At 55.3% G+C, this 12,022-nt stretch overlaps 2 protein-coding genes across 3 annotated transcripts in view; one reads left to right on the forward strand and one right to left on the reverse strand.

Annotated features, from left to right (window-relative positions):
- The window catches only part of LOXL2 (lysyl oxidase like 2), a 101,690-nt gene extending 95,870 nt beyond the window's left edge, over positions 1-5,820 (forward strand). The window contains exons 11-13 of the mRNA XM_019625406.1: positions 700-862; positions 3,981-4,092; positions 4,854-5,820. Of these exons, the coding sequence (XP_019480951.1) occupies positions 700-862; positions 3,981-4,092; positions 4,854-4,933 (355 nt within the window). The 3' untranslated portion in view covers positions 4,934-5,820. The remainder of the gene's footprint in view (positions 1-699; positions 863-3,980; positions 4,093-4,853) is intronic.
- A 450-nt stretch (positions 5,821-6,270) lies between these two features.
- The window catches only part of R3HCC1 (R3H domain and coiled-coil containing 1), a 15,385-nt gene continuing 9,633 nt past the window's right edge, over positions 6,271-12,022 (reverse strand). The window contains exons 4-7 of one of the 2 annotated variants that reach the window (XM_019625423.1): positions 11,020-11,192; positions 9,659-9,729; positions 8,182-8,277; positions 6,271-7,166 (exon numbers count right to left, since the gene is read on the reverse strand). In XM_019625423.1, coding sequence (XP_019480968.1) covers positions 7,030-7,166; positions 8,182-8,277; positions 9,659-9,729; positions 11,020-11,192 — 477 coding nt within the window. In that variant the 3' untranslated portion in view covers positions 6,271-7,029. The remainder of the gene's footprint in view (positions 7,167-8,181; positions 8,278-9,658; positions 9,730-11,019; positions 11,193-12,022) is intronic. The other variant, XM_019625422.1, reaches the window with a different exon arrangement.

Here is a 12,022-nt window from a genome sequence, read left to right on the forward strand (position 1 = left end):
CCCTGCCACACTGGCTCTTACCCTTCAAGTCCAAGCTCAAATGACCTCCTCTTAGGTTCCCAGACTTTCTTGACTCCTCCAGGCAGAGGTAGCACTCTGCTCACACTACTAGGCGGCTGCCCCATCTGCACGGTGGCCACACCTGTCATCCTGACATGACTGGGGCTCGTCCAGGTGAAACACATGTGATTCTTCTCGGTATACCCAGTGCTTAGAGTAGTGCCCGACATGGCAGCCTCTCAATAAGTGTGACTGTTACTGATATGCCATGAAATCACAGCAAATGGGTTTTGAGCATCTACTGTGTGCCAGAAAACTGGCTGGCCCAGTAAGGGTCAGACAGACAAACCAGACAGGAGCCCAAATCCCAATGTTGATTGTCCAGAGGGAGACAAGATGACTCCATGTTAAGCTAAATAATAAACACCAGAGCTTTACCAGATAAGCATGCACTCCATTCCCAGGCTAACAATTCCTCAGAAAGGCCAGGGTGGGCGAGAGCAGGCTTTGTGGAGGAGGCAGACCCTGGCCAGGTCTGAAGGGAGGGCTGGGATGTGGGTAGAAAATCGAGCAAGGGATTCTATTGAAAGGGATGTGAGCCCTGTGAGGCAAAGGTTGGGGGGCTTGGAGAAGGGAGTGAGATGCTGAGGGTGGGGAGGGTGGCAGAGAGAGCAGAGGGGCCATGAGTGCATGGTGACTGGGGTTCCGTCGGCCCCTGCCTGCAGACATCCAGAAGAATTATGAGTGTGCCAACTTCGGCGAACAGGGTATCACCATGGGCTGCTGGGATGTGTACCGCCATGACATTGACTGCCAGTGGGTGGACATCACCGACGTGCCCCCCGGAGACTACCTATTCCAGGTGAGGGTGTGGGAAGGGATTCCAGAGACCTGCTGATGGGAAGAGGGGCCTTTTCCCCCAGAAAGGGGGAGGCCGCCTCCTTCCCCTTGGAGCCCAAATACAAAACACGGGCATGGAGGCCAGGCTGTATAAAGTGCAGGAGTCCTACACCCAGAGGCCCTCGATGTCAGTCAGGTAACCTGAATATGTGGGCATGCGTACCAGGGGTAAAGGGCGGGGCAGACTGCAGACCTCCTGGGACATTTGCACTCAATTCAGTTAACTCCTGGTGCTTACAAATCAAAATGCATCTGCAGCCAGATTTGGTTCTTAGACCAGGAATTTATTCCACAGACTCTAAGGCCACCTGACTTTTTGGGTCCTTTAGAGCTATGCTCTCACCTCCACCCGGATTTCTCCCAGTGCCCTCACCCTGCCTTGTACTGTGCTGTCAAGGCTGAAAGCAGTCTCGTAAAGAGGCAGTCACTCACCAGTGTTTGCGACTTGACCCTCCCAGAAATGTCTGCCTCATAAAAGAGGACCTGCAGAGGGGGCAATTCCTAATGCAAAGAAATGGATCTGCAGTGGTAGAATGTTAGGCACTGGAGACAGCCCGTGCAGTGACTGCGTGGGCACTTCCCAGGGCTTCCGTGTAGTCTGGGTGGAAGGCCAGCCCTGGGGAGGCACCAGGGAGCCTTGGCTGCCTGCGAATAGCTTCACGCTCCAGCCAGGGCCCTGACTGGTGAGGGAGACAAAGATCACCCCCGTGTCTCTCCCCCTGGTGCACAGGTGCACTCCTTCTTGCCCAGGCTTCCTTTCACCCCTCATTTTCCCCATATCCTCACCCTTCTTGCTTTCCAGCTTTCCCCATGGGTGGCAAAGTAGGTGACCAGAAATGTGTCATTGTGCCTTGAAAGCTCTCTCAAGGGGGCATTCAGCCAGCCCAGGGCCTGGCCCATGGTCCCCACCCTAGAGACAGCCCTGCGAGGAACCGACACCTGCAGAGAAGTGACCACAGAGGGTCTTTGAAAGCCTCTTTGGGCAATTTCAGAGGCTGGAAATCAGACAGCTAAGCACTTTTCCACCCACAAGCCCCAAACCGCAGACTTGGAGAGGCCCCACCAGAGACCAGAGTGTTCTGTATTTAAAAAAAATGAACATCTGTGACTCTGTGCACGTATACCGTGGAGGGCGGTTTGTGTTTGAGGTCTGCTGTGATTTTGCCAGGTGACTGGATAGCATCGTGTATTCTGACAAATGCCATCTGCGTAATAACTACGGCTCATGGCAGATTGATGGCAGGCCAGGCCCTGTGAATGCTCTGTCTCGTGTCGTCCCCAGTGATGGGCATCACTATCACACTCAGCTTACAGCACGGCAAACCCAGGTCACAGCAACTCTGTGTTTTGTGTTCTTGACCCCTAAACTATACAATTCACCAGTTAACTCATTAGGGGCATGTTAACGCCTCTGATTAATGGAAAAGAATATTTCCCTTGGGACCGACACCGAGCTTTAGCCACATGAGAGCCCTGGCTTGGGGTTCCCTGGCCCTCTCCATTCCCACGTGGACACCAGTGCAGACATCAGCAACCCTGCATGTGGCGGGGGGGAAGCCCAGCAAGGACAAAGTGGCTCCAGGCAGAGGAGACTGTGTGCCAAGGCTCAGAGGCCAGCTCAATGGGCTGCCAGGTTTGCCGGTGGCCTTTCTCTGTCCTCACTCTCTCCACTTCCTGAATCCAGCACAGCAGATCTTTTGCCTAAGAAACTAAATCCAGGTTTCACAGGTCCTCACAAGATTAGAATCATAGAATATGAGAGTCAGATGGGATCGTAGAGACCCTGCATTTCAGTCCCTACCCTTGCCCCCAGGCCGGTCAAGCAGCCCTAATGGCCCCCAAGATGAGCCGGGTGCTGCACGCTGCTGCCCTCGGGGCTGCACTGCAGAGGGTCCTGGGTGGGCTCCCTGGGGGCATGGTTATTGGTGGACAAGGAGCTGCACAGTCCTCGGAGTGTGGGGCTTGTTTGCCATACATGCATGGGCTGGGGGCAGAGGACAGAGGACAGCAAAGGTTGTTGGGTAGAAAAGAGGTCAAGGAAACGGAAGGCCACCCCAGAGTGGGACAGTCACCAGCCTTAGCTGAAGAGACAGGGTCGGAGTGGAACACATCCTCGGGCGGGTCTGGCAAGCAGTGACAGATGTGGGCCTCCCAGAATGGTGGGCCCTGGGCCAGAACACAGGGCAGGGGGCCATGCTGGCCTCTGTTTCCCACAGCGTCGCTGGGAGGCCCAGCCAACCTGCTAAAGGGTCAGACCCAGACCTTCCTGGAGGAAAAGGTCCTGAGGGCCCACACCTAGAGACTGTTTCTTCACGGCATATCCCCACTGACCTAGGGCATGGGAGAGCCCTCGAGGGAAAGGCTGTCATTTGTCCTGCATTCCTCACTCGCAGCCCCAGTGCAGCTTTTGTCTCTTCCCTCTCCCTCCTCTTTCTCCTTTCTTCTGGGTTTCTCACCCCAGTCTCCCTTTTCTGTCCACTCACAGAAACCCTCTCTAAATGATGACGCTCCCTATTCCTGCTCCTTTGGGCTATGCTCCCTTTCCGGGGGTGATCAGGGATCCAGTGTCCACCAGAGCCCAGGCCCTGGACTTCCTGAGCAGGGATGGCTTTAGGATGGCCTAGAGCAACACCAAGGCCCGGACAGTGGGAGGGACAGTCACACCACCGGGAGCAGCATCCGACAATCCAACAGGGCAGCCCTCCTGCCATGCCCCACAGTGCCCATCACTGTCCCCGTCCCATCTCAGCATGTTCTGCTCCCAGCTCCCTTCTGTCCTGTGCCCCGCCCCCCACACCCCAACTCCTTCCTCTCTGCCAACCTCAGGCATCCCAGGAGAGAGCCACCCCTGCTGAAGGCCTGTGTGTGTGAATTACAGAGACAGACAGAGGCGCACGGAACTCCTCCAGGCCTTGCCCCCTCTGCCTCCCTAACCTCATCTCTGGCCGGCGCTGCTCCTTCTCGTGGAGCACAGCACCTGCCTTGCTCCCTTTCATGAGGCCGTCCCAGCTCTGGAGGCAGGACTGGTCTCAGCAGGGCCCTGGGGACTCCGCAGTCCCTCTGACCTGACTCTCCCCCAGGTTGTCATTAACCCCAACTACGAGGTTGCAGAGTCTGACTACACCAACAACATCATGAAGTGCAGGACCCGCTATGATGGCCACCGCATCTGGATGTACAACTGTCACATAGGTAAGTCCCCTGGGCACCTCTGGGCAACTACAGCACCCCCAGGGATGCCGCCCCCAGGCCTGCCAGGTGCCCCTCTGCAGCCCACCCTCCAGGAGACAGGCAAGAGCTGCCTTACTCTCTCAAGGAGCCACAGCAGCTTCCTAATTTGGGTGAAGAGCTTGGGGAATGGAGCCAGCCTCACATTTCCACGCACGGGAAGGACGCTGCAGACGCTAAAGCCTGGATGCAGAATGGGTTTTCACAGCCAGGGCTGGCCAAGGAGGGCGGTACAGTAACACCCAGCCCAACACAGACCCCAAAGCTATTTAAGGGCTAGAGCTGAGGCCACCACCTCATTATGCATGTGACCTCAAAAATGTGGGCGTCAGCAATTTGTGGGTCTGTGTATCACTTTCCTCTGTCGAGAACTAGAAACTAGTCAACCACTGTGGCTTCTGGTTACCAAAAGAGAAACCTCCTTGCATTATACGACTTGGGGCACCAAAGGGGAAGCAGAGCTTTCTCTCCTTCAGGAAAAGTGATGGCCCACGCTACATTTATTCACTCCTCTGCTGAAGTCTGACAGAGCACCTGACATGTGTCTGGCCCTAGAGATGACCAACACCTAGTTGCTTCCCTGGTGGCATCACATAGAGGTGGCCCCACCAGGCCACCTGCTGGAGGGTGGTGGCTCCGGGGCCCCTGAGGCCTACTGCTCCAGCCTGGGTGAGGGCTGGGCATCTGCTTTGCCAAACTCTGTCTCCCTGATGCCCATCCCTCAGGCGGTGCCTTCAGTGAAGAGACAGAAAAGAAGTTCGAACACTTCAGTGGACTCATAAATAACCAGCTCTCCACGCGGTAAGGCAGCCCAGTGGTCAAGCGGTCCTCTCCTGCCTTCGGGCCACAGCGCGTCCTCCCCAACAGCTGCAACCTGACTGACGGATGACCACACTCCCCCCTTGTCCAGCCCAGCCCCCACCCCATCTGGACACCCTGCAGCCACATCCAAGCTCAGGAGGAAGGGGTGTTGCTGACATTTGCAGGGGGCTTGCCTGGAGTCTGGGAAGGCCTCTGGGAGTGGGGCTTGTCCACAGGGCTATGGGAGCAGTGCCACAAGCCATCTTGTCCAGGACCCCAGGCGAACGGGTTCTCATCAGCTTGTCCCATTACAAACCACAGTCCCCCCACCCTTCTGTGTCTGATACCAGCCTGCTCAGCTCACCACAGATAACATGGGGCCATTTTCTTCTCAAGTTCCTTGTTGGCAATGTCAGCTTATCAACCCAAGGTGGTCAGACGGAATCCCGTTTCTCCTCCTCTTACATCATTTCCCGCCAACTTGAATGTCTAAACCTCTCTTCCAATTAAACAGACTGCCTCTCCTCTCCTCTATTCTATTCACGTATATAAATAATGCTGCCACGTGTTTTCTGTTGAGGTGAGCTCAGAGTTGGTGCTTCTCCCCCTGCCCCCTGCATCCTCTGTATTTTTCAAGATATCATTATTATATTTTCACGGACTTTGAAACACGAAGTAATTTAGTGGCATTTACTATTGGGCATCGGGGCCTTTGAAAGTATAGATCAAAAGAAAATCTCGCCCACCCGTGTGACTCATGGTTCTATTGTTCTGATTCTGTGGGTAACTGATTCAACGGTGCTACAACCAGGGTCCTGGGTGACAAGGACACCCACCGAATGCCATGTGTCATCACGGACACTTACACATACTTGAAACTTGGAATAAAAGGTTTATGGTACACATCTGTGCTTCATTGAAACCTCTGCGCCCAGCCCGAGCAGCAGGGCTCCTACGTCTACTTGGCCATAAGGGAGCCTTGGACACACAGATTTACTCCTGCAGAGAGATGGGGTCCAGTGTGACCACAGGACGCCTCCCTCCATACACGCCCAAAAGAGCAACTCCTGCCCCCTGAGAGCAGCAGTCTAAGGAGGTCACAGAAATACAAGTTACAACCTTTCCTGAGTTCTTGCCTTTTACTGAAATTTGTCAGGGGGCATAGCAGTTGTGTTAGGACCAGATGGGAGGGACATTTCGATTTAAACCATCCCAGGCGTCTTCCCACAGGGCAGAGCCTGGGCCAGCTCTGAGGGACAGGGCGGTGATACAAGGCGTGCATATCCACAGAGGGGGGGGGGGTCAGCGCTCTTCCCAGCAGTGAGCGTGGGTGGCCGGCCACTCTCACCCAGACACGGCTCCCACTTGTGGCAAGGGCGTGCTACAGCCAGCAAATCAGAGACTCCACAATGACCTCAAAGTGCCAGGCAGTCACCTCAGCACCAACTCCATCTGAACCAGAAAAATGAGTCTGCTGGGACCTGTCCCCACAAAGATGTCCTTGCATCTGTTTCTGTGAGGGAGGCAAACTCAGTGGATATTTCAGAGTTTACCTTTTGGCTTTGTTCATGTTTATTTCTGCAAGGTGTCCTTTGTAGCTTGCACTGACAGGGAACACCAGGACCAGTGCGTGGGGCGGGTCCCTCAGCATTGCCATTAGCCTGCAGTCGCTCTGCAGCTCCCCAGCTTGTAATGGGAGACTGGGCAGGTGTCAACCTACCCTCCAAACAGGTGCCACCTACCCCCTAAAGCTGGGCAGGCTCTGTGCAAAAACGCCTGGGAGGCCCAGCTGGGATCCTCTAGGCCAGTCTCCTGGAGCGGCCAATTTCTTCAGTAGCCCCAAGTCTAAAATGGGAGACAAACAGCACCCCCTAGTGCCCCATGGCAGACCACATTTTGAAGCGATCACATTATAACAAGCTTTAAGTTTTTATTTTTTCTCAATTTCTGGAACTAAACCAAACTGAAGCCCACCACGCCCCACAGTGGTGCTCCAATGAGGGTGCAGGGCTGTTCTGGTCTCTGTAAAGGCTTGCGGTGTTGAGGCACCAGCTTGTCCTGGGGGGGGGGGGGGGCGCCGATCCAGGCTGGCTGGGCTTCTCAGGGCCTCGGGGAGGCAGGAGACTCGACTGCAGGCCGTTCTTTCTTTTTGTGTTGAAGTCCCAGGGCCCGAGCCACCAGCCTCTGGGCCACTGCTGTATTTGTCTGTGGTCTCTCTTTCGCCAGACGCAAGAGCTCTAAAATGAAAGCCCCAGAGGGTGGGGAACTTGAATTTGAGGCTATAGCCACTTCTCGCAGCGACACAGCAGCCTCAGAGGCCATCTGAGCTAATCCCGAAGACCAGCTGTGCCCACGATGTGACCAGATGCTAAGAAGAGGGCGCCTACTGCAGGGTCCTGACCTAATCCTGCCACCTCTGTGCGCTCCCTGCTTCTCCACCTGCACAGGGGCGGGGAGGAGTCGGCCCTGCCCATCTCCACCCCTTTACGGCCCTTGGGGAGGGAAACAAGTCAGGATGGGACACATAGAGATCTTGGACTGACAGGATATTCGTTGTCCCCAAGAAACCTGGGACAAAGACCACACGACCCACAAGGGCATGGATGCTCCCAACAAGCCCCTCCTGGGCCAGCTTCGCTGGCCACTGCCGTGCAGAAAACTGGCCTCTAAAAGCCCCCCTCATGCCTTCTGAAAGGAGAACAGGGAAGGCGAGGAGCTGTCACTTATTTGGCGTCTTTTGTGTGCCCCCTCGCCTCTCCTGGCAGGTCTGCCAGGCTCTTTCATTTACTCCTCCAGCCTCCTCTGCATGATCTTCTTATTTTATAGAAAAGGAAATCCACTCACAGATATCAGGTGGCTTGCCCGAGGTCAACTTAAGTAAGGGACAGAGCCAGGATTGCACGCACGCAGGGCTGACTCCAAAGCCCAAGCTCTTTACCCCACTGCACAATAGGGTTCCCGCGGCCTTACCGGAAAGACCAACTTCTCCCTGAGCGACACCCAGCAGAGGTGTGAACAGGAGGGCGAGGCCAGAGAACAGCAGCTGGCAGACAGCACTCCCTGCTGGGACCTCCTTCCCTAGGCGCCCCCAGCCCCTCTGGGTGTGGGGGGGAGCACCTCACTTGCCACTGTATCCCCAGCGCCCTAAAGCAGAGAGCTGAAGGGGGCTGAATCCCAGGGAAGGCCCCACCTCCTAACCGCATGCTCGAGCACACATACAGCCTTCCCTTCCAGACACAGCCACATCCTTACTTGGCCTCTGCAAGGCTTTCAGCTTTGACTGCTTGGTGCCCTGCGTGAGGGGCCGGATCTTAAGTGCTGAGAAATCCTTGGCCAGGGCTTCAGCAGCTGTGGAAAGAAAACAGATCTGGAGCCATCCTCTCTTCTTCCTGGTGAGGCCCCCTCAGGGCCCAGGAACACACGCATCACCCAAAACGGATGCAGCCTCTTCATGCACCCATTCAAAGCTCAGAGACATGGCTGACACCACGGTGGCTGGGAGAGAGACGACTGCCATCTGCTCGCCCGGCCACCCCCCCCCTCCCCCAGCCCTGGATGGGGCCACCTGTGCTCTCAGATGGGCAGCCTGCAGACCCCAGCTTCCACCCTGGGCTGATCAGCCGCACAGGAGAGCCAGGCTCCCACCTTCTAAAGCCCGGAAGCTTTAAACAAAGTCTATCCTTTCCCCAACTCAAGACCCTCCTGGGGCCCACACCCTCAGCGCCCTGAGTTCTGCTGAGCCATGGCGTACTTGGGCTCCTTAGAGACACAGGGTATCAGACCTGGGAGGGGCTTTGGGTCCAAGCCTCCCCTTTATAGATAAGGAAACTCAGGCCAGGATATGACCTGCTCACGCCACACAGCCCGGCAGAGCTCAGAAGTCAGCCACTGTCAGGCCTGGCCCAGCGCTCCTCCTTTCCATCGCATCGGGTGGCCTTTTGGTCTTCGCTCCTGCCTCCCTTTCAGTCGGCTCCCTCTCTGGGGTTGGAACCCCCACTGTGCCCTGGTCCTTCTACTCCCTAACACCACCCCGCTTCCTTCAGGCTTTCCTGAGGACTGGGCCCACACCAGCTATGAACTCTCCCAGCTCCAGTGTTCAGAAGCCCAGCCAAGAGGGGTAGGGGCTTCCTCTTTATAAATACAGCCCAAGTGAGCAGTGGTGTGGCGGGAGCAGGTTGGGGAAGTGGCCACGAGGGAGAAAGAACACTGAAGTTACAGTCAGGAGGCTGGCTGGCATCCCCGGCTTTGACACAGAGGGGTGTTGTAGCCTTGAGCAGACCACTGACATTCTGGAAACCTCAGTCTCCCCATCTGTAAAACAGAAGTGATCTGACCTACTTCTTGAGGGTGTGATGAAACCTGAATAGGAATGCATCTGCTTGAACCTTAGGAAATTTCCAGTATTTGGATGCTTTTCATCTATTAAAAACAGTACTTTCATGTGGTTCCGTTTAATGTGTGGAAGTACCTAGGGCTCGGCCTGTGACATCATCCAAAGCCTCTGAACTGAAGGCACTAAAGTGACCAAGAAAGGCTGTGAGCTGCCCGGCCCTGCTCCCTGGACTTGGGATTAGACGGGCTGGGAGTACAGACCCTGCCAGCCCGCCTGCTCAGGTTAGCCTGCACCCTGGACATGGCTGGTCCTCCTCTCAAAGAAACCAAGGCCCCTCCCCTTCTCAGTGACAGTCACAGGAAGGGCCAAGCCCACTGTGATGTGAAGCCGCTTTACCTGAGGCCAGGCAGGGAAAGACGCCAAGCGCGTGCGTGTCGTCCACCCACTGAATCTTGAACCCCTTCTCTCTGGGCCGGGGAAGAGGAGACACAGAGGGATTACGAAAGCAAATGGGCAAGACCCTTTCTGCTAAAGGAAGTCCCCTCCCACCCCAATCCTCAAACACTACGAGACCAAGACCAGTTCCCATCTCCTCTGGGAAGGAGACAACCGTTTATAGCCAACTTGCTCTGATCAGGTGGCTTCCTGATTCCTAGAACTGGAGAAACCAGGACTCAAAGAGCGAGTACAGCACAATGCCGTGGGTGAGGAAGGGTCCTCCTGCCTCGTCACAGCCAGGCCGAGGGCAAGGGTTCCGAGGCTAGAGACAAAAGTTATGTGGTAGGGATAGGGGACAGGACCTAAAACACACATTTTAGTATTATTGTTCCTGATCCGCTAACTTTCTTCCCACTGCTCAGGAACGTATCACTGAGTCTGGGGCCGGGGAGAGGCCAAAAGCAGGTCCAGGCTCTGCCAGCTCCTCTGCGGGCACTGTCCACACTGGCTGGGGAAGTCACCTGTGGCCCCAGGTTGGCCAGACCTTCAGGGGTCGAGAGATGAGCCCCATGAACCCCACGTGCCCCACGCAGCTGCGCCTTCAGCTCTCCTCCAGCTCAGGCTTTGGGTGGGCAAGGGAAGGCTGTTTGGGAAGCTGTCAGAAAAGGAGGCCGTGAAGGAAGGGATTTTTAAAAGCCTGAGCAGGAAAAAATAAGGGGGAGTGGAGAAAGGAAAATGAGCATTCAAACAAAGAAAGAAAAGAAAAAGAGAAAAAAGGAGAAAAGGTTGGAGTTGGATCCAAGGGATTTGGGGAAACAGGAGAAGTCTTTTCTCTCTGTATGTCCTTTTCGGCTTCCATCTCCATCCCGGCTCGCCCCAGAAATGGTTCCTGCATGGAGATAGCCCTCAGTCTCATGACTGATTGGCTGGGTGGCTGGGACATGAAGCAAGGGGGCTGGTGGGTTGCCTGCTTTCTGTGTCCTGATGGAGAACCCCACTGGGTCCTGGCAGGCACGTGGGTGTGCAGGGGGCAGAACAGAGGTGCTGCATGTGCCACCAGGGCCAGACCTAGGGCCCCTGGAATGTGTCTACAACCAAAAATTGCTCTCGTCTCCCCCACAGTCACGGTCTATAGGCTGAACTGCCCAGAAGTATGGAGCCCAGAATGAAAGCATCCACTTTCTGCCTTTTTTTCCATGTTGCTGGGTACTGGGGGAGAGGGGCAGGCAAGTGTCCTCAACAACAAAGGGATGTCCTAGCTCCTCTCCAGAGGGAGCACCACGCCTCCCCTGCCTCCCAGAAGCCTCGCCGGCACTCACTGGAACTCGGAAAATGCTGCCAGCAGGTCCTCCGTCTTGAGTGTCGGCTGAAAGTCGTAGATCTCCACCACGTGGCCAAAATCCTGCTCTCCAGGCAGCTCCTCTGCGAAGGAGGACGTGTCCACGTGGATCTTCTCTACCTGAATCTCCTTCTCAGTCAGGTTGTCCGTTATCTGGGAGAGATCACACCCTTTGGCAAGGGGGGCTCTGACACACAGGGCTCCACACAACTGCTTTCAAAACAACACACCGAGTCCTGCAGGCCTCTGCGTGGGCAGAGGAGAGTGCCAAGGGTGGCTTCGCATGGGAGCCACACCTGGCAGGAGTCTAGGAAACGGGGCATGATGGGAGACTGGGCTGGAACATGGAGAAGTAGGAGTCTGCAGGGAGGGAACTTACTCCGTGGAGTCCCCACTGGGTGACTGGCACTTATACACACTGTGTTTCATAGAATCCTGAAAAGTCTATGCTATATACCCGCTTTCCAGATGGGACACTGTAAATCAAAGAGTTAAGTAATGCTGCACAAAGCTGCACAGTCAGTAGGAGACAGAGCTGGAAAGTCCAGGATCTTTCCTTCCCTCCTTAATGATGTGACAGTAAGCAAGTCTTTCTGGTCTTCATCCTTCACCTACGAAATAGCAACAAAAGAGGCCCACTCTCCCAACCGAACACCGCAGTCAGTCTCAGGGCAGACACACAGTTCCAAGGAAACGAGATTTGTTAAGACAGAGCTCCAGGTAGTCATTTTCATGACTGTGTCTGTAGCACTTACAAAGGAATTCCACATACATCCTACCTACGTTACCTTGTGAAGTATGTATTATTATTTGCTTTTCAGATGAGGAAACTGAGACTCAGAAAAGCGTAATGACTTGCTTGTGGTCGAATAGCTCCTACATGGTTGAGGTGGGACCTAAATCCACAATCCTGATGCCATACATAAGCCTCCTCCCCTCCAATGTCAGTCCCAACTCCTCTGGGCAAGGCCACCGTGCTCCCC

The sequence above is a fragment of the Hipposideros armiger genome, unplaced genomic scaffold, assembly GCF_001890085.2.
Source record: "Hipposideros armiger isolate ML-2016 unplaced genomic scaffold, ASM189008v1 scaffold_625, whole genome shotgun sequence".
Taxonomy (NCBI): Eukaryota; Metazoa; Chordata; class Mammalia; order Chiroptera; family Hipposideridae; genus Hipposideros; species Hipposideros armiger.